General features: G+C 40.9%; 1 protein-coding gene across 10 annotated transcripts in view; it reads left to right on the top strand.

Annotated features, from left to right (window-relative positions):
* sgip1a (SH3GL interacting endocytic adaptor 1a) overlaps nucleotides 1–27,028 on the top strand; it is a 172,336-nt gene that overhangs the window by 14,376 nt on the left and 130,932 nt on the right. For 9 of the 10 annotated variants that reach the window (XM_073063163.1, XM_073063168.1, XM_073063167.1 and 6 more), the window contains exon 3: nucleotides 21,841–21,904. In XM_073063163.1, the coding sequence (XP_072919264.1) occupies nucleotides 21,841–21,904 (64 nt within the window). Of the gene's footprint in view, nucleotides 1–21,840; nucleotides 21,905–27,028 lie in introns of those variants that run through there. The other variant, XM_073063165.1, reaches the window with a different exon arrangement.

Raw genomic sequence — 27,028 nt, 5'->3', positions numbered from 1 at the left:
GAGCCTGCTTTGGTTGGCTGTCGGTGACTAGTGGTGTTCCACACGGATCTGTTTTAGGACCAATTTTTTTAATGCTATATGTCAATGATTTGGATGAAGGAATTGATGGGTTTGTTTCAAAGTTTGCATACGATGTGAAGATAGTGGAGGGGCAGGTAGTTTTAAGGAAGTAGATAGGCTACAGAAGGACTTAGATTAAGAGAATGGTCAAAAAAAATGCACACAGTGTCAGGAAGTGTATGGTCATGCACTTTAGTAGAAGAAATGAAACCGGTGACTATTTTATAAATGGAGAGGAAATATAAAAACTGAGGTGCTAGGGGACTTCTGCAGAATTTGCAGGTTGGGTCTGTGGTGAGGAAGGCAAATGCAATGTTAGCATTAATTTCAAGATGACTAGAATATAAAAGCAGAGATGTAATGTTGAGACTCTTTAAAGCAATGGTAAGGTCTCATTTGGAGTATGGTGAGCAGTTTTGTACTCCTTATCTTAGAAAGGATGTGCTGAAACTGGAGAGGGTTGAAATGATTGTAGGATTGAATATTTTTCATATGAAGAGTGTTTGATAGCTCTGGGCCTGTATTCACTAGAATTCATAAGAATGAGGGGTGACCATATCAAATGGTGAAAGGCCTTGATAGAGTAGATGTGGAGATGATATTTCCTGTGGTGGGAGACCAGAGGACGGCCTCAGAATAGAGAGGCATCTTTTTAGAACAGAAATAAGGAGAAATTTCTTTAGTCAGTGAGTGTTGAATCTGTGGAACTTTTTTTGCCACAAGCAGCTGTGCAGACCTAGTCTTTATGTATATTTAAGGTAGAGGTTGATTCTTGATTGGTCAGGGCAAGAAGGGATATGAGGGAAAGGCAGGAGATTGGGGCTGAGAGGAAAATTGGATCAGCCATAATGAAATGATCTAGACTAGATGGGCCAAATGGCCTAATTCTGCTCCTATAGCTTGTGGTCTTATGGTCTAAACTTGGCACTAATGTAAATATATATTTTCTCATTCTTTTTCAAGCCAAGTTGAATAGAAAGTAGGTTTGGCACATTATTTCAAAGGATAATGGGATTCATATATTATGAAAGATGGGAAGAAAATATACTTGTTGAATCATAGTTCATAAAAGCCGTAAGACACAGGAACAGAATTAGGCCATTTGGCCCATCGAGTCTGCTCCACCATTTCATCATTTTCCCTCTCAAACATACTCAAGCATTAGTTAAGACACTAAAAACAAATCTGGAATAATTTTGACTTCGAGTTCAAGCAGTAAAATGATTCAGATTTTATATCTCCAATATGTAATACTTACTTTAGAGCAGTGGATTAGTCAGAGGTTAAACTTAATAGAAAAGTTGAGTGTGTCTGTAGTTTTAGAAGAGTGTAAGCAAAAGAAGAATGTTTATATTTGATGACAGGTTTTCTTCCCAATTAGACTGTAAACGAAACTGGAGCAAAATTAGTCTCCGATGTCTCAGTGTCAGCATGACTCCCAAGTACCGAATATGCATGTCCTTAAAAGTAATCCCTCGAACAGATGTGATTTTACCTGTCAATGCAGACACTGCTAAGACTGATGAGAGTTATACCTGATATCCTGCTATTAATATCGGGCCACTGCTGCACAATTATGTATGATCAGAGCAGCCCTACTGAGTCATTAGTTTAACTAAGGCAAGCTCTACAGGTCTCAGTGGTCTCCCAGAGAGAGGTTTCTGAATTCTCCTCAGGCACCAATGCAAATATTGCACTGAAAGTTTATAGGAGTTGAATTGGAAAAGTTACAATTCTTTTAAGACAGTCACTCCTATAATGAGAGTACAGATTACAGTGGATTCTAGTTAATTGGGCCATTGATTAAACGGATCAGCTGCTTATTAGGGACAACTCTTAAAGAACAAAATCGAATCAAGAAAATTGCAGGAATTCCCTTTGTTTATTTGAGACACTATGCTGCTTAATTGGGACAGGAGACTGCTGCCAAACAGTTTGCAACTAGCATCAGATGCATACACTTGTGTGACGGTTAAACACTACACCATGTTTGGAGCAAACAGTTTTTAAACAGCACCAATTGTGTGTTTTTTTCAAAAGCAGTGATTTTTGTCATTGATAGTTGGCGAGAAATAAGCAGTAAAGTTCTTTGGAAGTGTTTTACTCACAGCAGTTTCAAGCTTTCAGGTTTGGAGATGCCTGGAATGGTCAGGAGTGAAAATGGAATGATTTCACTACTTCAACAAGTTAGGAACTATGGAAAATTTGAAAGTATCGACCATCAACTTGAACATTACAGTAAAAATGAAAATTTGAAGATTTGCAGTTGTCAATAGTATTGTATGAAGGCTGTCCATTATCTACACTAGGTGTCTGTACTGATTTTGTTCATTACATACACTGGATACAGCGATAACTATCAGGGACTAATACACAGTTTTATAGTACTGTAGTACTATTGGTAGTGTTCTAATTCATTCTGCATTTCATTTTAACATGTGATTTGTTACTCAGCTTGTCTTTTTTTAATATTTGTTAACACTTTCCATGAAACTTCGGCTAATTAAGGCAGCCACTTAATTGGGCCAAAATGTACTTGTCCCAATGTGTCCCAATTAACTGGAATCTACTGTAATTCCAAAAGTTTATCAAGATGTATGTATTTTTAAAAAGGCTCATTTAACACATTCAGTTGAAGCATCAATAAAATTGGTAGACTGAATTCAAAATTGGCTTGGCCATGGAAGACAAAGTGTAGTGGTTGACAGGTGTTATTCTGATGGGAGATCTTCGACCAGCGGTATTCCACGTTAATCTGAGCTGGGACCATTTATGTTTATGACATGTGTAAGTGATTTGAATGAAAATATAGTATAGTAAGCCTAGAGTTGATACAATAATTGGCTGAGTTGTGGAGAGTAAAGAAGATTGCGAAGGGATACAGCAGGATAGAGATCACAAACAAGAACAAATCTGCAGATGCCAGGAATCAATGTAACATACACAAAATGCTGGAGGAATAGCATGGCCAGGCAGCATCTATGGAAAAGAGTAAACTGTCAGCAGTTTGGGCCGAGACCCTTCATCAGGACTGTAGAAATAAAGATGAGGAGTCAGAGTAAGAAGGTGGGGCGAGGGGAGGAAGAAGTACAAAGTGGTAGGTGATAGGTGAGACCAGGAGACGGAAAGTGGTGAAGCAAAGAGCTGGGATGTTGATTGTTGAAAGAGTTAAAGGGCTGGAGAAGAGGGAATCTGATAGGAGAGGACAGAAAGCCATGGAAGAAAGGGAAGGGGGAGGAGCACCAGAGGAAAGTGATGGACAGGCAATGAGAGTGGGAAATGGGAATGGGGAATGGTGAAGGAGAAGGGGGTGGGGGGGGCAATTACTGGAAGTTTGAGAAATCAATGTTCATGCCATCAGGTTGGAGGCTAACCAGATGGAAGATAAGGTGTTGCTCCTTCAACCTGAGTGAAGCCTCATTACGACAGTAGAGGAAGCCATGGACTGACATGTTGGAATGGGAAAGGGAAGTAGAATTGAAATGGGTGGCCACAGGAATATCCCACTTTTTCTGGCAGACAGAGCATAGGTGCTCGGCAAAGCAGTCTCCCAATCCATATTGGGTCTCACCGATATACAGGAGGTTGCACCGAGAGCAACAGATACAGTAGATGACCCAATAGACTCGTAGGTGAATTGTTGCCTCACCTGGAAGGACTATTCGGGGCCCTGAATGATAGTGAAGGAGGAGGTACAGGGACAGGTGTGGCATTTGTTCCACTTGCAAGGATAAGTACCAGGAGGGAGATCAGTGGGGAGAGACGAATGGACAATGGAGTCGCGAAGGGAATGATCCTTGTGGAAAGTGGAAAGTGGGGGACAGGGAAAGATGTGCTTGGTTGTGGGATCTAGTTGGAGATGGTGGAAGTTACAGAGAATTATGTGCTGGATGCAGAGGCTAGGGGGGAGATAGGTGAGGACAAGAGGAACCCTGTCACTGGTGGAGTGGTGGGTGGATGGGGAGAAGGCAGACGTGCATGAAATGGAAGAGACGCGGTTGAGGGCAGCATTCATGGTGGAGGAAGGGAAGCCCCTTTCTTTGAAGAAAAGGGATATCTCTTTCATACTGGAATGAAAAGCCTCACCCTGAGAACAGATGCGGTGGAGGTGGAGGAATTGAGAGAAGGTGATGGCATTTTTACAAGTGACGGGGTGGAAAGAGGTATAGTCCTGGTAGCTGTGAGAATCAGTGGGTTTATAAAAGACATTGGCGGATAAACTGTCTCCAGAGATAGAGGCAGAAAATTGAGAAAGAGGAGTGAGGTGTCAGAAATGGACCAGGTAAATTGTGGGCAGGGTGGAAGTTGGAGGCAAAGTTAATGAAGTTGACTAGCTCAGCATGGGTGCAGGAAGCAGCACCAGTGCAGTTGTACTGTAGTGTAGGAAAAGTGAGGAGTGATACCAGTGTAGGCTTGGAACATAGACTGTTCCACATAGCCGACAAAAAGGCAGACATAGCTGAGACCACATGAGCGCTCATGGCTACAGCTTTTGTTTGAAGTGGGAGAAGCCAAAGGAGAAATTATTGAGAGTGAGGACCAGTTTCCCCAGACAGACAAGAATGTCAATCTTATAGATACAGATCAGTTGGAAGTAATGGCAGGGAAATGACAGAAGGGGTTTAATCTTGACAGTCTTAAGATGTTATACTTTACAGCAGGAGTATTTAGCAAACAGCAGGACCCTTAGAAGCATTGATGTAAATAGGGATCCTAAGGAGTAGGTCCACAGATCTCTGAAAATGAGAATACAAATAGATAGGCTGTTAAGAAGACACACGGCATACTTGCCTTTATTGGTCAGGGCATTCAGTATAAGCATCAGAGAGTCATAATGCAACTGTAGAAATTTTTGATTGGGCCATATTCAGAGCATTGTGTTCAGTTCTGCTTGACACAATACAGAAAGGGTGAGGAAGTTCTGGAGAGAGTGTAGAGGAGGTTCACCAGTATGGGAGACTATGAGCTGTAAGTAAAGGTCGAACAGACTTAGAATGCTTTCTCTCAGAGTGTTGGAGGGTTGCTAAGGGGAGATTTGAAGTGTGTGTATTTTAATATTTGGAGTATTATGAGTAAGGGCATGAACTTAAAGCAGGTATCAGTACATGGCACTATGATATGGCCATAACAGAGATTTGGTTGAGAAAGGGACAGGAATGGATGCTTAATATTCTGGGTTTTGAGGTTAAGAAAAATAGAGAGGAGGTGAAAGTCAGGGGAAGGTGTGCTATTAATGTGTGGGGGGAGTTGTGCTATTAATCAGGAACAAATTCTCAGAGGAGAAATAATGGAGGGCATATCCACTGAGCGTATATGAGTAGAACTCAAGAATAAGAAAGGTGCAATCACTCTGATGGGATTGTAAAACAAACGTTCCAATAGTCACCAGGACATTGAGGAAGAGACCCATTACGGAAAGGTGTGAAACCAACAGGGTTGTGGCAGTAAGTGACTTCAACTTCCCTGATATAGACTGCAATCTGTGCAAGAGGTTTAGAGAGGGCAGAATGTGTTAAGTATATCCTGGAGGGTTTCTTAAAAGATATGTAGATAGTCCAAGAAGATGAGAGGCCATACTGGATCTGTTGTTGGGAAGTGAGCCTGGCCAGATGATTGACCTTTCAGTGGAACAGCAAATGTAGTGTATATAGCAAATGGCTGGGAGCAGTAATTACAACTCCTTAAAATTTAAGATAGCTAAAGATATCAATAAGAATAGCCCTTGCATGGAAGTATTAAATTGGAGCAAGACAAGTTGAGAAGGAAAGACAAAGATGGCAAGGTAAGGGAACCTTGGATGTTGAGAGAAGTGGTGAATTTAGTCAAGGAGAAAAGAGCAAGAGTATAACTAGGGAATGAATAGGATCAGTCGAGGACAAAGGAGGAACATATGTATGAAGGCAGAGGATATGAATGAGCTCCTAAGTGTGTATCTTGCATCAGTATTTACCAAGGTGAATGACTGGGAGGATAGGAAGTTCAGAGTGGAGGGTGCTAATATATTTACAGAAGGAGGTAGTGCTGGGTCTTTTAAAGAACTAGTGGAGTGGTTATGGAGGGCTATGGTCCAGGTGAAAGTGATAGAACTAGGACGAATAACATTTCAGCATGGACTAGATGGGCTGAAGGGCCTGTTTCTTTGTTGTAGTGCTCTTTCACTCTATGTAAGTACTGGTTGTGGTCAAGGTCACAACTACAATAAGGTGCACAATCGGCACCAGGGTAGGGGCTAGAAGGGCTGAAAAAAGAGCCACCCATAGGTGGGAGTTTTTAGTAAAAGGGGAATTTACTAAAGTTGATTCTCAGCCACAGGTTCCATGGGATATGATTTGCTCTGATAGTTCTCTTTTAAATTGTGAAAAGGAGCCTGAGTACTTCTCTGCAAAGCTTTCGCTGCATGATTGGCCTGTACTACCCAGCAACAGGAAGCAGGAAGGATGGGGAAACATTGCATATCATTGGTAGTCACTACACACCTTCATATTGCTACTGTGTCAGGTACATAGAGGAACTGGAAAGAAATTGGAACACACAATGAACAGTTTTCCAAAGTAAAAGTAATGTGCAGTGAATAAAAACACTCTACACTAGTGTTGCATTTCTTGGCTATTACCTACATCCAGAACTTGCATTATGTAACTTTTTATAAAGCCTGGGTAGGTGTTATGAACTGTATATTATTAAAGTTAAATTTAGTTATTAACTTTAATATTTATTTGTTAATTACCCATACAGTTGATTGAATTATAAGTTTCTGGATTGGCAAATATGCTTTCTGTCATTTGAACCACTGCAGTGAGAACTTTGGTGGGTATAGTTTTTGGTGATGCAGGTATTATCAAGATTGGTGCAGTTTGAAGGTATAGTTTCTGTGTGGTAAGCAGTGATTAGAAATTAATTTTGTAATATACCCCCTTTGACAATTAGCATCAAAGATTTTAAAATGCTCTACTGTAAAATACAGTAACCATGGACATAAAAAAACTACAGATGCTGTAAATATGAAATAAAATAGAAAATTCTTTTATCACTCAGTAGGTCTGGCAGCTGCTCTGGAAAGGGAAACTGGCTTAATATTTCAGGTCTGCAAATAGAATAAGAAAAATAGAGCCTAAATGATAAAAGTAGAAATGGCCAATTCTGGTAACCCAAGCTTGCAATACATGTAGATACCAGTGACAATGAAAAGGGATCCTGTAACATTGGTTTAGGGTGTTAGGCATTCATCTAAAGAGCAGGAATTCATAGGTTGACATCCTCGAGTTTCTTCTGGTGCCACAAGCAAGTATAAAGATAAATATTAGCTTTATTTGTTTACATCGAAACATCAAAACATGCAGGGAAAGGTACCATTTCAGACATTGACCAACACAGTCGGAGGATATGCTGGAACAGCCAATAAGTGCCACCATGCTTCCAGTGCCAACGTAGCCTGCAACTCACTAACCTGTACATCTTTGGAACGTGGGAGGAAAGCAGAGGAAACGCAGTCGCGGTGATAATGCACAAACTCCTTACAGACAGCAGCAGGTACTAAACCCAGATCGCTGATGCTGTGAAGCGTTACATTAACCGTTACACTACCATGCCACCTCATAGTGCTGGAATAAAAGGACAGGTTGGATAAATGTGTGACTGATGGGATGCTGCAGCGATTTCTAGACCATTGAGATTGTTTCTGGGTGAAGCGGAACCGGTACAAGTGACAGGTTGCATCTCATGTAACCAGATCAGGATCCACATCATGAAGTGCACTCACACTGGTCTGTAATGTTTAAGGTACGTTGACTGTGAAAGGGGGTTCAGAGCAGTTGTACTGATGAAGAGATACAAGATACAATCACCTTAAGGAAAAATTATTGTCCGTTAGGAAGAACAAGCGAGTAAGAGAACATCAGAGGAATCCAAAGCTAAATTGTAATACAAGGTGCGTAACGAGTAAAGTAGATGATCTCAAACCTATAACTAAAATGGGAATCTATGATATTGTTGCCCTCACTGGGACGTGATTGAAGGATAGCCAAGACTGGTAACTCAATTTCGTAGAAGGCCTCTCAAACAAGACTATCTGGATAAATCGATATTAGAAATGGAAAAAGTATTATCCAAAGAGGGAAGGACCATTACTGGCCCTCATAGATACACAGGACATACTCTTTGTAGGGCTTAAGGGTGGATTGGTCCTCAGGACCAGATGTGATTTCTTGAAAGCTGTGACTAGAGACAATGAAAAAGATTACTGCAGGTCTAGCCAAGATTTTTAAATCTACCCTGGGCATAAGTGAGTTAACAGATCACTAAAGGACAGCAAATGTGATTCCCGCCTTACAAGTAAGGCATTAGGGAAATACTTGGTAACTATAGATCTATGAGCATAACATCACTGGTAGAGGAGATGATGGAAAACATTCTCAAGTAGGGGATTAATGATCACTTGGAAAGGAGTGGATGAGTCAGAGAGAGAGACAACATGGCTTTGTCAAGGGCAAATCCTCCTTGATTAATTTCATTAAATTCTTTGAAGAGGTAACAAGATATATTGATATTCTGCAGGACAATATTTGTAATTTATGCAGGCTTCAGTAAAGCCCTTTACAAGGTCGCACAGAGAGATTAGTTGAAAAGATTAGGGCCCATGGGATCCAAGATAAATTGTTACAATGGATCCAAAATTTTCTTGACAGAGGGAAGTGGCAGAGAGCCTTTGTGATTGGATGCCTGTGACTTACCAGTATACTACAAGATCGGAGTGGTATACTACAAGATCGGAGTGGTACACTACAAGGGATCAGAGTAGTATACTACAAGGGATCAGAGTAGTATACTACAAGGGATCAGAGTAGTATACTACAAGGGATCGGAGTGGTATACTACAAGGGTCAGAGGTTTATACTACAAGGGATCGGAGTGGTATACTACAAGGGATCGGAGTGGTATACTACAAGGGATCGGAGTGGTATACTACAAGGGATTGGAGTGGTATACTACAAGGGTTGGAGTTTTATACTTCAAGATCAGACTGGCATACTACAAGGGTCAGAGGTTTATACTACAAGGGATCGGAGTGGTATACTACAAGGGTTGGAGTTTTATAATTCAAGATCAGACTGGCATACTACAAGGGTTGGAGTTTTATACTACAAGAATCGGAGTGGTACACTACAAAGATTGGAGAGGTATACTACAAGAATCGGAGTGGTATACTACAAGGGTCAGAGTGGTACACTACAAGGATTGGAGAGGTATACTACAAGATCAGAGAGGTATACTACAAGAATCGGAGAGGTATACTACAAGGGTCAGAGTGGTATACTACAAGGATCGGAGAGGTATACTGCAAGGGTCAGAGTGGTATACTACAAGAATCGGAGAGGTATACTACAAGGGTCAGAGTGGTACACTACAAGGATTAGAGAGCTACACTACAAGGATTAGAGAGCTACACTACAAGGATTGGAGAGGTATACTACAAGATCGGAGAGGTATACTACAAGATCGGAGAGGTATACTACAAGGGTCAGAGTGGTACACTACAAGGATCGGAGAGGTACACTACAAGGATCGGAGAGGTACACTACAAGGATTGGAGAGGTACACTTCAGGGATCGGAGTGGTATACTGCAAGGGTTGGTGCTCGGACCCTTGTTCAAAAAAATACATGAATGACCTGGATGGGGAATATAAAAGGCACGATCAATAAATCTGTGGATGCTACGAAGTTTTCGTGCTACTGTAGGTAGTCTTGAAGATAGCCTTAGGCTGCAGCAAAATGTAGATTCATTGATGAAATGGACACAAATAGCAGAGCAACAAGATGCCAGAGCAATTCAGCATGCCAGGCAACATCTATGGAAATAAGCCTTCTTGCTGTAACTGATCTATTTTTTCCAGTCCTTGGAAGAAGGTCTCAGCCAGAGACATCGACTATTTACTCTTTTTCATGGATGCTGCCTGACCTGCTGAGTCTCTCCAGCATCTTGAGTGCGTTGCTTGGATTTCCTGCATCTGCGGAATTTCTTTTCTTTGTGCTACAAAACAGCAGAGGTTTATTTCAAGCAAAAGTGAGGCAATCCGTTTTGAGAGCACTAATGAGGCTAAAGAATTCACCATGAGAGGCAGGGTCTTGGGGAATATTGAGGAATAGATGGATCTCAGAGTCCAAGACCACAGATCTTTGGAAGTTGTAACGAAGGAAGACAGTGAGTTAGGAAAGCATTAAGGGACGCTGGCCTTCATTAGCTAGTTAATGCTCCAGCTCCAACTCAGAACTCAGCTGTGTGTTGTTCTGTTCATTGAGATATAGGAAGGATGACACAGTCATAGAACTACTCAGCTCTGAGGAGAGACTCTCAGTCTAGCTCATCCATGCCAATCAAACTGACCAGCAAATGGGAATGGTTCGTATCAATATAACTGTCCAATGTCTTTTAAACATTGCAACTGTATCTTTTTCTTACCACATTCTCTAGTACCTCCTTCCTTATACTCCCTGTACAGAAATAAATTATCCCTCACATTCCCTTTAAGTAGTTTCATCTCTCTTTAAACCTATGCGACAATGCTAGAGAGGCTCCAGGAGATTGCTTAGAATGGAGGAGTTCAATTATGGGGAGAGACTGGAAGAGCTAATCTGTTCTCCCTACAATGGTGGAGGGTAAGAGGGATCGTGGTTGAGGTATATTAAATTATGAGGGTTATAGATTGGGTACGCTGCAGGAAACTTCAACACATCAGAAGCAGATGACATTAAGGACATATCTTTATGCTAAGGAGTAAGTGATTCAGAGGGTTTATGATATGGATCTTAGACCATCAAATATAGGAGCAGAATTAGGCCATTTGGCCCATCGTGTCTGCTCTGGCATTCCATCATGGCTGATCCAATTTCCCTCTCAGTCCCAATCGCCTACCTTCTCCCCATATCCCTTCATGCCCTGACCAAACAAAGCCCTCTCAACTCTGCTTTAAATATACATAAAGGCTTGGCCTTCACAGCTGCCTGTGGCAAAGAATTCCGCAGATTCACCACTCTCTGGCCAAATAAATTGCTCCTCATTTCCATTCTAAAAGGACACCCCTCTATTCTGAGGCTGTGTTCTCTGGTCTTGGACTTTCCCACCACAGGAAACATCCTCTCCACGTCCAGTCAATCATGGCCTTTCACCTGTCGATACCTCATTCTTCTGAATTCCAGTGAATACAGCACCAGAGCCATCAAATGGTCTCCATATGACAAGCCATTCAATCCTGGAATCATTTTTGTGAACCTCCTTTGAACCCTCTCCAGTTTCAGCATGTCATTTCTAAGATAAGAGGCCCAAAACTGCTCAACAGCCATCCTTGCTATATCTCAATCTTCTTCACCTTGGGGGAGATAAGAGTCTGGAATGAACTATCTTGCAGAATGATTGAAGCTAGGTACTGACACTATTTAAGAAGTAATTAAATCAGAAATTGACTTAGGATGATGGACCAAGTGCTCTGAAATTAGGCTAATACAAGTGTGCCTGTGGTCAGTGTGGACAATTTAAGCCAAATTATCTCTTTCTTTGCTATATAATCTTTGCTTCTATGATAAAGACAAAGAAAAGTCAGGATTGGGTTTTGTGTGTGTTACCCCAACACTGGGTTTTGCCATTTTATACTCACTATATTCCTGTGAGTGAGGTTTGTTTGCCTGCTCAGTGAGGTCCACCCAGGAGACTAACTCACATCAGGAGGCTCAAAGCAGATCAGCTTGCCAAAGAAAGGAATTCATTCTGCAACTCTCTGATAAAGGCACTTTGAGGCAAGGAGGACATATAAAAAGCCAAGAAAAGTTCAAATTCAACGTATGTATATGTTACCATATGCTGCTCTGAGGTTTTCTTGCAGGCATTCACAGTAGATACAAAGAAACACAATGGAATCAATGGACGAATGCACACAGCGACAAACGAACAACCAATGCACAGATGATGACAAACTACGCAAATACAAAGAGAAAGAGGAAAACAAATAATGATAATAGATCAGTAATAAATGATATTAAGGTGTGAATTGAAGCGGCAAAATGCTGTTCTGGAGGAGTGTGGATGCTGTTGTGATGGAAGGAGGTGTTAATGGATGTGCTGTTGAATTTGACTGCTGGATTGTTGTTATTGAGCATCTTGCCCACAGTGAGACAGAAGTCCTTTCCAGCAGCCAGTCTGATCCACAGGGCTGAAGTCAACAAGAGCAGATTGGTGGAGAGGGGGAGTGTGGAGAGGTGTAGTAGAGAACATAGATAGTCAGTGAGGGGTTTGTAGGAGGAGAACAGACTGATTGAGTAGAAGGGTGGTTGAAATTGTTGATACTTTCTTGGCAGAGTGGCGTGCTACATGGAAACACTCCAATAGGATCTTGCCTGCAAGCAGTCTAGTAAATATATTCACCTCGTTACTTCAACCCTTCTAGCTGGATTTCAGCTGTTAGGTTTCTCCCAGAGCCAGGTGTAATTATCCCCAGGACACTTGCATTTAAAAATGAAAAAGTGGTTAAGCATAAAGAGCCAATGAACTGGTTGTCTGCATCTCCTCTCCCTCTCCAATAACAGCAGAATTGTGAGAGCTTGTTTTTTTTATTGTTTTCAAAATATGGATTTGGATGTCACTAACAGCGGCAGTACAGGATGGCTATATCTCAGTTTCGCCTCAGAAAGTGGCTTGCCATTTTGGAAGAAATGACATTGTTGTGGAGCTATAGTATCTCATGGTCTAATCTGTCAGAATTTTCTCTCTGGAAATTGTTTTCCCCCTTTGTTCACCATTAATAAACCCTTCCAAACTCCAGATTTAGTTATTTGAAAGTTTTTTCCCATGGTTGGATATGAATTGTCACAATTGTGCAAAACTCTTGATACTCATCCAGGCTTAACTTTTAAAACTCTCTAGATGGCTTCTAACTTCCATTCCAGTATGACCCCGGGCAGTAAGTTCAAACTGCTCTCTGGCTTCTGATTCTTCCTTTCTGTTGTCATAGCTGCATCATTTCCTCTTTTCTTCTCCTTTTCCTCCTTTTTTCTCTTTGCCACTTTGCACTCCAGTTTTTCAACCATTTATTTGCTTTATCCTTGTAATGTTTATTTTCCCTTGTATCTTCCCGTCTGTTTCACTCTTGCCTCTTGTTCTGATTCTTTTCTTACACTTGGTTCTCACCTCTTTCTCTTTTGATCTCTCTCTGCTTCTTTTAATCCTTACTCTGCCTTTCAAACATTATCTTCGCAATTCTGTTTTTTCTACAAAATGACAGCCTGGTATTTTATGAATTATTGTAAAAACCCTTGCCAAGAGGTACTCAGTAGAGTCTAGTTATCACAGTGATGTGAAAATCTCCTTTGCTGCACATACATGCTGCTTTCAACAAAATCACTAGTGAAACAGCCAACTGAATTAGGTAAAAATATCCTTTTCTGCAAAAGAGAAAACAAAAACTACAATTTTTAGCCTGCAATTTAAAATTCTCACAGATTGTGAGATAAGAGGACGGGAACAAACTCAGGATTAAGATACAAACTGAAATAGCATCAACAACTCGATAGCAAAACAAAGGAAGTTTATTATTTTTCTCTATATCGGAAACTACAGTCAAATATTTCAATGAACTTGTGGGTTATCGAGACTGCTAAACAGTGGTTAATGCCTCAGGAAGACATAACAATAATTCTCGTGCATTTCAAGCAGCAAGGTCATTTGTAACTTTATATCTTGATACAAGTATGTATACGTACACAACGCTGGAAGAACTCAGCAGGTCAGGCAGCATCCGTGAGAAAAGAGTAGCCAACGTTTCGGACCGAGACCCTTCATCAGGAATGGGGGGGAAGAGAGGGCCGAAACCCAGTAATAGAGATAGGGGAGGGGGGCCCAGACAGTCCTTCCAGGTGAGGCAACACTTCACCTGCGAGTCTGCTGGAGTCATCTATTGCATCCAATGCTCCCGGTGCGGCCTCCTCTACATCGGCGAGACCCGACGCAGATTGGGGGACCGCTTCGTCGAGCACCTACGCTCCGTCCGTCACAATAGACAGGACCTCCCGGTTGCCACCCACTTCAACTCTGCCTCTCATTCCCATCTAGATATGTACATACATGGCCTCCTCTACTGCCATGATGAGGCCAAACTCAGGTTGGAGGAGCAACACCTCATCTACCGTCTGGGTAGCCTCCAGCCTGGTGGTATGAACATTGAATTCTCCAATTTCCGGTAATTCCCTCCCCCTTCCCCTATCCCAGGTCCCTCTCTGCCTCTCTCCCCTTTCAACTTTCTGCTTCTTTATCTCTACAGTTCTTTCATGCTTATCCCCTCCCCCTCCCCCCTTTATCTTTCCTCTGATTGGTTTTCCACCTGGCGCCTCTAGGCCCTACCCCCCCCCTCCCATCTCTATTACTGGGCTTCGGCCCTATCTTCCCCCCCATTCCTGATGAAGGGTCTCGGCCCAAAACGTCGGCTACTCTTTTCTCACAGATGCTGCCTGGCCTGCTGAGTTCTTCCAGCGTCGTGTACGTATTCTTTGATCCACAGCATCTGCAGTTGTATTTTTGTGTTTTTACAAGTATGTAAATGTCTGATGTTCCCACCAGAATACAGCACTAATGAGATTAAGCTCGAGAATGATGCAGGTCACCACTTCCTGTGGAAGTGCAGGGAATCATGGACAGCAGCGAAGCATGTGCTTCTTCCAGAAGCTGCTGTCGTATTTCGCAGCCCACCACGGTCAAATGTTGCCAGTTTTTCAGTCACTACACAACTCTAAAACTGAGACCATTGTGTTGGTGCGCTGTGTCAAAATGATGAAAAGAAGAAGCCAGGTCACTTCCAGGCAATAATAATGTCCTTGCCAGCTACTCTTTCTTGAGGCATGAAACAGGACACAACTTGCTTCATTTAAAGAAAATAAAAACAGAAAAAAAGGCCACTGAATCTATCAATTCTGTGCCAACTCCAGTGCACCATCCCAATCTGTTTGCTCCTCCCTCTAAATCTGTCTGTACCCTGTAGTTTATTCTTCACCATGTGTCCAACAACATCCCTATAAAGGGTTTTGCCATTAATATAGACTTAAGGATAATTAATCTACCAAAATATATTTGTGATATGTAAAGAAACCTGAGTCCTAGCAGAAACCATGTGGTCATATGTTCCACTCTCAGTATTTCTTGACACCAAGAAGGTAACTGAGTTATGGGAGATAATGCAGGGGATGCACAAGACTGATTCTGAAAACAAAGAACTGAGTTAGGAAGCGTAAGCTTTTAAAATAAAAGTGATTGAACAGCGGACCTTATTGCTGGCTGTGGTCAAAATGTGTTAGGATGTGATCTAGAAATGTGTAGATGTAGCAAAATGAAAGGTATGTACAAAGCAAAGCTTCTCATTGTCAAACTGGGATTGGACCTAGGAATTCCACCTGTTTCATAAAGTTGTTCATTGGTTGAATTTGTTGCAACACATGTGACCCGATGGCTACCCTTTGAATACTAAGGTGTAAGGCTGAGCCAGGGATTGGGAACGTGGATCCAGTTCAAGCTTATTGTGTTTTCTTTTCTTCATTATTTTGTAGTTTGGTTTGATTTTATTGGCCAAGATCTGTCCCCCACCATCTATTGTATTCTATTGTTAATCAAGATTAACCCACATCCCATTCCATTTCACTTTTCTAAAAGTTGCAAAAACATTGTATTCCTAACCTTGATCACTCTGGAATGTTGAACAGATTTGGAGAGGTTCTACACAGTTGCTCACTTTAGTGCTAGTCCTCAATATTAATGGCAGGTTCTTTCGTTATCTTTGCTGTTGGTGCAACTAATGCAACTATCTTGTTACTAATGATCCATTCATGCAGATATAGCACATTTAATTTTATCCCAAACATTTCTCCAGCTGTGACATTGCTGCCAGTACCCTATCAATATTAATAAATTCTTTCATTTCCTGATGGGCCTGCCTGACCTGGACAGTGTACAACCTTAAATCTTCTTTCCCAGATTAAAAAAGTACTTCTGCCTGAGCTCCCCTACTCCCTCATTAGTTCATAGCCATGGTCTGATTGTCTTAGATGATTCAGTAGGGTCAGTGCATCCCAAGGGGATAGTTCTACTTTCCCTAGGAGTGGTGCCAATGTCCCATGAATAGAAATCCTTCCTCTTTTTCAAATTTTTTATATGTCTGCTCCTTTCTCTTCTAGGCAGTCTGTGTTTGGCATAGAATGTAACCCAGGAATTGTTACCTTTGATGTTTTTTTTTAAAATCTTTTTCTCTGGCTCCTCAAACTTTCTCATCAGGACTTTATTTTTAATTCATCTTATTTTGCTGTTTTCTACAGAAATATAGCAACTGGATCTGCCCCTACTTGCTCAAATTCTTCATCTGCTAGGAGTTACCTTTCTAACTCTGGCACTAGCCAGGTAACACAATCTTCAGGACTCCTGGATATGGCTGCTTACTGTAACTGTCCTCTGTGACATTCCTTTTCACAACCTTTTCCCCATAACCTGAATGGCCTCCTGTTCTTTCATTCTGTTTTAAGTATTCTCTTTTGCTGCGGCTGTTAAAGAAACACAATGAGCCAACTGGCATAACTTTATGTGATAAATACAATGATTATGTTGACAAATTATTGTTGATAATTATGTCTAATCACATGATTAAACTACCATAGAACCATAGAACACTACAGCACAGTACAGGCCCTTCAGCCCTCCATGTTGTGCTGACCCATATAATCCTTAATAAAAAAGTATTAAACCCACACTACCCCATAACCCTCCATTTTTCTTTCATCCATGTGCCTGTCCAAGAGGCTCATAAATACCCCTAATGTTTTAGCCTCCACCAGCATCCCTGGCAAGTCATTCCAGACACTCACAACCCTCTGTGTAAAAAAACTAACCCCTGATGTCTCCCCTAAACTTCCCTCCCTTTATTTTGTACATATGCCCTCTGGTGTTTGCTACTGGTGCCCTGGGAAACAGGTACTGACTATCCACCCTATCGATGCCTCTCATAATCTTGTAGACCTCTATCAAGTCCCCTCTCATCCTTCTACGCTCCAAAGAGAAAAGTCCCAGCTCTGCTAACCTTGCTTCATATGACTTGTTCTCCAATCCAGGCAACATCCTGGTAAATCTCCTCTGCACCCTCTCCATAGCTTCCACATCCTTCCTATAATGAGGTGACCAGAATTGAACACAATACTCTAAGTACGGTCTCTCTAGAGATTTGTAGAGTTGCAACATGACCTCTCTACTCTTGAACTCAATCCCCCTGTTAATGAAGCCTAGCATCCCATAGGCCTTCTTAGATACCCTATCAACCTGCGCAGCGACCTTGAGGGATGTATGGATTTGAACCCCAAGGTCCCTTTGTTCATCCACACACTTAAGTAACTGACCATTAATCCTGTACTCAGTCTTCTGGTTTGTCCTTCCAAAATGCATCACCTCACACGTATCCGGATTGAACTCCATCTGCCATTTTTCTGCCCAACTCTGCAGTCTGTCTATGTCCTCTTGTAACCTTTGACCACCTATAGCTCCATCCACAACTCCTCCAATCTTCGTGTCATCCACAAACTCACTCCATCCTTCCACCTCTACATCCAGGTTATTTATAAAAATCACAAATAGCAGGGGTCCCAGGACAGATCCCTACGGCACTCCACTAGTCACCAACTTCCAGGCAGAATACTTTCCTTCCACAACTACCCTCTGCTTTCTTCCTTTAAGCCAATTTTTTATCCAAACAGCCAAGGTTCCACTTATCCAATGCCTCATGACTTTCTGAATGAGTCTCTCATGAGGGACCTTGTCAAGTGCTTTGCTAAAATCCATGTTGACCACATCCACTGCCCTACTCTCATCAATTTCTTTTGTTACCTCTTCAAAAAACTCAATCAGGCACGTGAGGCACAATCTTCCCTTCACAAAGCCATGTTGACTATCCATGAGTAGACGGTAATTTTCCAAATGCTCATAGATCCTATCCTTAAGAATTCTTTCCAGTAGTTTGCATACCACTGACGTAAGACTCATTGGTCTATAGTTCCCAGGTTTCTTCTTATTAACTTTTTTAAACAAGGGAACTGCATTTGCCATTCTCCAGTCCTCCGGCACTTCCCCTGCAGCCAAAGAGGATTCAAAGACCATGGGCAATGCTCCTGCGATCTCTTCTCTCAATCCCCACAACAGCCTCCGTTGTATCATGTCTGGCCCTGGGGATTTATCAATCTTAATGTTTTTAAGAAGATCCAGCACTTCTTCTTCCCTAATCTCCACATTGTCCAGCACACAGGCCCGCTCTACTTCGACCTCATCCTGATCAAGATCCTTTTCACTTGTGAATACTGAAGCAAAGTATTCACTTAGGAACTCCCCAACCTCCTCCACCTCCAGGCACATGTTGCACTCCTTATCCTTAACGGTCCCACCTTCGTTCTTGTCATCCTCCTATTCTTCACATACACATAGAACACCTTGGGGTTCTCCTTAATCCTGCATGACAAGGCCTTCTCATGCCCCCTTCGAGCTCTCCTAAGTCCTTTCTTTAGCTCCTTCCTGGCTACCCTATATTTCTCATAAGCCCCTCCTATTTCCTGCTTCTTATATCTAACATATGCTTCCTTTTTCCTCTTGACAAGTTGCCTCACATGTTTCGTCAGCCACGGGTCCTTTTTCCTACCATTTTTCCTTGCTTCAGTGGGACAAACCTATCCTGAACCCAGCTCAAGTGGTCCCTAAACTTCTCCCACATTACTTCTGTGCTTTCCCCTTTGAACATCTGTTTCCAATTTACTCTCGCTAGTTCCTGCCTCATCCCTTCAAAGTTAGCCTTTCCCCAGTTAAGCACTTTACCATTTCATCTGATTTTATCCCTTTCCATAGCTATGCTGAAGCTAAGGGAGTTGTGGTCACCCTCACCAAAATGCTCCCTCACCAGGAGGTCTGTCACCTGACCAGGTTCATTACCCAGAACTAGATCCAGTATAGCCTCTCCTCTCGTCGGCCGGTCCATATACTGTATCGGGAATCCGTCTTGAATACACCTGACAATTCAGCCCCATCTAACCCCCTTGCACTCAGGAGGTGCCAGTCAATAAGAGGGAAGTTGAAATCACCTATAACTACTACCCTGTATTTCCTGCTCCATTCTAAAATCTGCCTGCTTATCTGCTCCTCGGTATCCCAAGGGCTATTCAGGGGCCAATAGACTACTCCCAGCTCAGTGATTGATCCCTTCCTATTTCTGACTTCCACCCAGACTGACGCTGCGGACACTACCTCTGCAGCGTCCTCCCTTTCTACAGCTGTGATACTATCCCTGACCAGCAATGCCACTCCCCCCTTTTCTACCTCCCATCCTATTCCTTTTAAAACACCTGAACCCTGGGACCTGCATCATCCAATTCTGCCCTTCCTCCAACCAAGTTTCAGTAACGGCCACAACATCGTAGTTCCACATACTAATCCATGCTCTAAGTTCATCCTCCTTGTTCCTAATACTCCTAGCATTGAAATAGACACATTTCAGCCCCTTTAACTGGCTACAATTATGTTCTGTTCCCAGTCTGTCCTTCCTCATCAAATCCGAACTCTTAGCATCATGCCCTTGTCCTTCTACCTTAATCCCTGCACTCACATTCTGATTCCCACCCCCCTGCCAAACTACTTTAAACCCTCCCCAACAGCTCTATCAAACCTGCCCGCCAGGATATTGGTTCTCCTGGATTCAAGTGCAACCCGTCCTTTTTGTACAGGTCACACCCACCAGTGTATTCAATGAGTTTTCATTCCTATTCCAGAAACCAGAGCTAGATTTCTTTAAAAAAAAACTTATAATGATGTGCTGGGGAAACAAAAGTTAGATTACATACAAAATCATTTCTCTAAGTCAGAATGTAGATAACATCTGTAGAATAATTCATGTCTGTATTCCATTTTATAGATTTCAAATCTGAATTAAAGTCCTACCAGATTGTTTCTAAATTAACTGAGGCAGTATAAGATTGACCTTCCTCAGGATTTGCATGACTGTTTTGAAATACATGGGAAATATTATAAAAATGGCAACCAGAATGAGCATCTCACAGAATCTGAATTATCATTAATATGTGAAGACTAGAGTAATAAGAGAGAATGTATAATAATTCATACCCTCACTTAAGTAAAAAGCATGAGTTATAGAGAGATCTTTATCTTAAATCTGCATTCGTCTTTTTCTTAAAGAAGTATTCTGCTATCTTCTTTGTTGTTGAGAAGCATTAAGTATTTGATAGTAATAGATGGCAGATGCTTTAAAATAATAAACTCATACATTTATTTTTATCTTTAAGAAATGAATATCCTCAGGGCAGTTTCCTACTGTCCTGAGAAACTGAATTGCCTGCACCAGAGATAGACCCAGGGAGCTGGATTTCCAAATTGTTTCCATCTGTTACGTCAAAAAAGATGATAAGCTTCAAGAGAATTTTCTTCATTATAAGCTGTGTTTTTTTTATTTAGCTGACAATTTTTCAGTCAATATACATAACTTTAAAAAAACATTTTTTTAAAATCGCAGTTAGATCCCAACTTCATTCCCAGACCTCGTCTTTGGGATCTGGTGGGGGGCTGAGGCAGGGTGGTGGGGCAGTGTACATATATTGTGTTGCATGGTGAAATGGGTGACAGCAGACTAACTCAGAGTATTTAAACATCCCAAATATAATTGTGAATAAGTTTAAACTATTACTTTATTATCCTCTCCAGTTTCACACTCGCAAGCCATTTTCCTGCCTTTATCTTTGCCTTTCGTTGCTGTCTACTATTCTCCCTCCATTTATTTCTCCTTAACTCATTCATTAAGTTTGCATCGTTTGTTTTTCTTTTTCTCCAGGCTTTATTTGCATTAGCTCCTTTTCTCCTGTCCATTAGTTCTTCTTGCCCCTGTCAGTTCTGTATCTTGATCAATTGGAAGGTGTTAAGCACAGAACAAACAAGGAGGAAATACACATAAACTGCCTCAGTTTCAATAACTTCTGAAGATAGAGGCACAAGAATATAGAGTTCTAATTAGTAAGCACTCCTTTTTACATATTGTTCATATGTTCCCTTCAGAGACATGAACTCCTCCTCCCAGCATAAGCTGTCTGATTTTTCCTCACACACCCCCTTCAGATTTTCTCGGAGGAATCTCTATGAACCAAAGTTCCCTCAATACAGTAGATTTTGATTGCATGCTGTTAGCAGCAAAATTGCAAGACACTATTTATGTATTTTTTTTCTTTGTAAAAAGTGATCATTATGAGCACAAGGAAAAATGTAGCTTATAAAAGCTAAATTTTATTTAGGGTTTTATTTTAAGAACAATTTATTTGGCCACCCACCGGTCCGTTTATTCATTGTAGACCCAGGAATGTGGAAGAACTAATTCATCCAATTTTATTCAAAATGTCAGCCATTTGCCTTAATCGCCTAGACAAGGCGTAGGAGGAATTTGCCAGGTTTCACACTCTTAATCACTGTCCATTGAAAGCGTGTTGAGATCTCATGAGGGCAGATTAAAATTGGTGATGATGGCTTGCATCACGTATTGTCTAGAAGAAGAATGGTGATTTGGAAAAAGACAAAATGGAACCAGAGTAAAACAGCATAGGAAAAATAAATTCTATTTAGTTTCTTGCAGCAGGAAACTATGACCTTTTATTTACCTGAAGTACATAATTCTATTGATCTTTTGAAATTCTATTTAAAGTCACGCTCACGTACTTTGTGTTTTACTTAACAGGATTGAGAAAACGTACAAGGAAAGCTTTTGGTATACGGAAGAAAGAAAAAGACACTGACTCAACGTAAGTGTTTGGTCTAAATAACAACTTCTGTCAGATTGGTCAGTCTCTTGTGTGATAAACAAAGTGCCACTTCTGGGGTTTTCTGTCAGTGAAAAAATATATCTGACATATTAAGGGGAAGTATTATAAAGACATTCACCTGTACTCATCACACTCATCTAAATACAAAGTAACCAAAGAAGCCTAGTTGGTATCTTAATGCACTATCAATATTAAGTTTATTATTGGCATTGTAATTAGAGATGATGGTTTTGTAGTTGGCCTTATTTTTCTACTTCAAAGGAGTTATAAAAATTGAAGGTGTGCTGTTAATAGTTTACCACCTAGAGCTGAGGTCCAGTAGATTCAGTCTTATTTACATATGTTTTCAAACTGCAAAGATCAGAAGTTCAAAGTATGTAAATGTCTCATTGTATCACTTTTAATTATAAGACTTTGTTATGCAATTTAATGAAGATAACAGTCATAGATACTTCCTATCATAGAGATTAAAGATTAGCTTTATTTGTCACGTGTACGTGCACATTGAAACATACAGTGAAGTGTGTCATTTGCATCAACAACCAGCACAGTATGAGGATGTGCTGGGGCAGTCCGCACGAGTCTCCATGCTCCTGACACTGACATAGCATGCCCACAATCTGCTAGCTCTAACCCTAACTCACGTCTTTGGAATGTGGGAGGAATACAGAGCACCCAGAGGAAACCCAAGCAGTCACAGGGAGAATGTACAAACTCCTTACAGACATTGGTGGGAATTGAACTCTGACTACTGATCACTAGTGTTGTAAAGCTTTACCCTGACCACTACACTACCTCTCCTCCATCATCAAGTGTGCACTTAGGGGTCAGAGGTTTGGAGACGTTAAAGTTATAGATTAGAGAGGGAAATGCACTCTTCCGAGGAGCTTTGACTCCCAGAATTTTTAGCTCTCCCACACTGGCAGAAATGTTCAATCCGTCTCGTCAGCAGGGTCAAGGGCAAGGGTAATGTATAACTTATTATTCTGCTCCTACCTAAGATATGGCTGACAGCATGAGAGTGAAATTCACCTTTGGTCACTGAAGGAGTAATAGTTACTACTTAGGGTAATACAGCACAGTATCGAGTCCTCCATCCTCTCTTCACATGACCTCACATTTCCCTCTATTTGCTACATGCCTGCTCAACTAACCAGCCTGTCAGCAGCCCACTGAACCTCCCTCTATTCTCCTCACAAAGCCAGGCTTTGTGCCTATGTGTTTAGAAATAGCAGTTTGAACCTCTAAGTCCATATCATTAACAAAGATTGTATCAATTACCAGTCCCAAGGAATGCCATCATTCATCTTGTCCTAATCCATAAAATCGGCCAACATTGGACCCATGCCATCAATGCCCCTCTTTTGCATCCATTTCAACTTTGCTGATATGCCCATTATATGCCACTTTATCAAAGGCCCATGTACACCACACCCACTCATCAACTCTACCCTTAACTCATCAAAAATTCCTCTCAATCATAGTATACTCTTAACCAATCTTTTCTGGCTCAAATTCATTAAAGTATTTTCCTCCAGATGATGATTAACCCTGTCCTGAATCAATATTCCAATAGAAGAGAGCTGAGAAGTAATTTCTTCACTCAGAGGGTAATGAATCCTCAAAATTCTCCAATCAGGAGGGGTATGCAGGCACAGATCCTGAAAGTACTTGAGGGAGAGAAAGAGATCAAAAGACTTTTGGTTATTAAGGAAATCAAGGGATAAGGAGAGGGACATTGTAAAGGTCCTCCCCAGGACGCAGCAGGCTGCTATACCTGTGGCCCGAACATTTCACAAGTCAGAAACATGGCAATGAACCAGTGGTGGAAAATACCTGCAGCCCTGTAGCACCTGGCAAATCCATCCTGCCAGTCTACCAGATACCTGCTTGTACGTATGAGCTGCCCTTAACCTGGAGAGGATCAATAGTTTGAGAATTCAGGCAGGGAGAAGGTGAAATTCCGGAACATGTTATCATTAAAAAACAGATTAAATGCTTTAGCAGGTTTAATGGTGGATAAATTCTTAGGATCTGCTGAGATGCATTCTGCCCTGGTCTGATGAATGATCTCCACTCAGAAGGTCAATTGACCATCTCCCTTTACATATAGATGCTGCCCGACCCCCTGATTTTCTGAAGCATTTTGTGTGTTGCTACAGGTTTCCAGCATTTGCAGTCTTTCTTGCTTCTCTGATCAGAGTAGGATGTGAGCCTTCTCAGGGTCCTGCGGGCATTACATAATGGCTGTGGGTAGAGGGTTCTCCATGGCATAGCTAAGATTGTCATCCCTTTGAGATGAACTTTTATCTGACCGGATAGAAAATGATATGACAAGATTATTTCAAATGAATCATCATTCTTTTGGATGCATGGGCCAACTGCATTTTAAATTAGCCGCTCTTTGGAGGCGTTAGAAATCAAAGGTGAAGACTGTAGGCTGAATCTTCCTCCATCTCTGAATAAAGGGCATTCTGATTACTAGCCGCAAATCATGCCTAATCTACATGGTTTTGTTTTGGTGTTCACTAATCACTTGATGAATGCTATCCAAAATATTTTGTGCTTTGCAAAATCCAGTACAGTATTAATAGAACCAGAATCAGGCTTATTATCACTGACATACAGAATGTTGTGAGATTTGTTTTGTGGCAGCAGTACAGTGCAATATGTTATAGAATTGTTATGAATTACCATAAGGAATACTATAAAAAAATAAATAAGCCATCCAAAAAGATAGCAAAATAGTGAGGTAGTGTTCATTGACTGTTCAGTAATCTGATGGCAGAAGGGAAGAAGATGTTCCTAAAACTTTGAGTGTGGTTCTACAGGCTCCTATAACTCCTCTGTGATGGTAGTAATGAGAAGAGGCATGGCCTGGGTGATGTGAGACCTTATGATGGATGCCACCTTCTGGAGGCATTGCCTTTTGAAGACGTCCTCAATGGTGGGGAGGCTAGTGCCAACGATGTACCTGGCTTACAACTCTGCAGCTTTTTCTGATATCATGCAGGCCAGTGCATAACTTGTCAGTCGCCAGTGCAAGACTCCTGTGAACTGCAGAGTAACTGATATTGCTGATATACCTTCCGGTGGGTATCAATAAGATTGAAAGATTGGGATAACATTCATTACAATGGTTAGAAGATTGCCAGAGATAACAATTGTTTCTAGTTCAGATTCCGACAGGTAGCACAATGCCGAACAAGTTTATCAAGTAGCGTATCTTTGCAAAATGTGGAAGAATCTGTTCTTAATTAACATACTTTTATATTTGCAAGCATCTCCCATTTTGAACCAAATCTGTATCTGAACCTGAATCAAAACATCGTAGGTAGGCTTCCAAGAACACAAAAGACAGTGACAGATCTGCGTGCAGTTTGACAGATGTCCCACTGATTTATGTTCCCTGAACATCATTCAAACCCTGTACCACCAGACAAAGCAACCCAAAAAATTAATTATTACTCACAATACGGGAAATTGATTACAAATTAATTAATAATTGATTGTTATAAATAAATTATTAACAATAAAATAATTATTATTGAGGTACAGGAGACTGTAGAGCTATACTTTTACCTCATGACCGCACATTTATTGCACCATTTGTAATCAATGTTCCGTGAATATATTACCACATTTTATTTTTAATGGAAAAAATACTTCTTCAAACTTTGGAACCCAATTTGAAGAAGGACTAAATCCAAGACACTGTTAAATGTGAAGATAAAGTAAAAATAAGGCAAATCAAAAATAATGAATAAGTTATCATCAATTTTTTAATCAAAATTTGATATTTATCATCTGTAAAACCATTCATTAGTATTTATCATTCAATAATAATTGAATTAAGTTTGGTTCATAATTTGTTTACTCTTTTCAATCTCAGTGACGCTATTCACTTTGGTTGTTCAGTTTAAAAATACAGTCGGGCCGTGACTAAGTGTTGGCAGCTGCAAAAAAAAAGTGATAAGAGATTGGTTGCCTTCCATATTTCAATGGAAAAATTCAGCAGAATATGGAATGAATGACTGATTAATTATGATAACAGATAGCCAAAAGTTGCAATCAGCCCTTTTATTCCAATTGCCAGAGCTAATAAATAAATAATACATAGCTACTGTATTAAATCACCAGAAGTGGCAAATCATGCACAGTACACCTTAATGTATATCATCATGTACTAATTATAATCACCTAGCACAGTAGCACTGTTTCATTAGGTGCAATATTATCTAAATAGCATTGTGACTATAAATGCACATTTATTAAAAATAAATCTTAAGAACAAAACTTAACAAAAAAACCTCCTTACATTTCCTCTTCCCTGCCTCAAGACTTTGAAGTCCTGGTTTAGTGTTGCCTTTCCTTGCTCAGTGATTTATCTCCTCCCTAATGAAGGTGCATACAAACACGCTAAACAAGCCAAGGGGATACCAGTGCAGAAGGAGGTCACTTGGCTCTAATCTTTATTACTGAAGCCCAGGCATCTAGTAGTTCCTCATGAATGAGGTAGCTTCCCACTTCTGTAGCTTCACAGCAACTACAAAGCTGATTTAAAAGCTAGCATTACATACCTTAGAAATTCAACTGCGCAGTTATGTAAGTGGTCATGGGTTTAATTATTTCTTTTATATCTGTCAATCAAATCGTAATACTGAGAAATATAGCTTAGATTAAGATGTTTTCCTTCATTCCCCTCAGGTGGAATGCCCATGAAAACCCTATTAAATAAACAAATACAATGTGAGATTTTCCAGAGGCTAACAGTGACCGTACCAGAATTTTATTGTTAGTTCATTACAGATCAAGGACAGATGTGACACAGAAACAATTCTCCTGGCTGGTTTTATTTTGATAGAATTCTTTTGTTAGACATCATGAATAAGAAGTTATCACGCAACTTTCAGAATAGAAGTTCGTATTCCTGTTCCTTAATTTCCTTTTATTTTAACTAGTCCTAGCATTTTTTCTTACCTCTTATTTCACTGAGTGAGAATCTGAAACTTATTGCCCTTCAGCAACACATACAAAGTGCTGGGGGAGCTCAGGAAATCAGGCAGCAGCAGCAGCATGCAGCATGTATGGAAGGGAACAAAG

Source organism: Hemitrygon akajei, chromosome 12 (assembly GCF_048418815.1).
Source record: "Hemitrygon akajei chromosome 12, sHemAka1.3, whole genome shotgun sequence".
Lineage (NCBI taxonomy): Eukaryota > Metazoa > Chordata > Chondrichthyes > Myliobatiformes > Dasyatidae > Hemitrygon > Hemitrygon akajei.
This window is presented reverse-complemented; position numbering and strand designations above follow the sequence as displayed.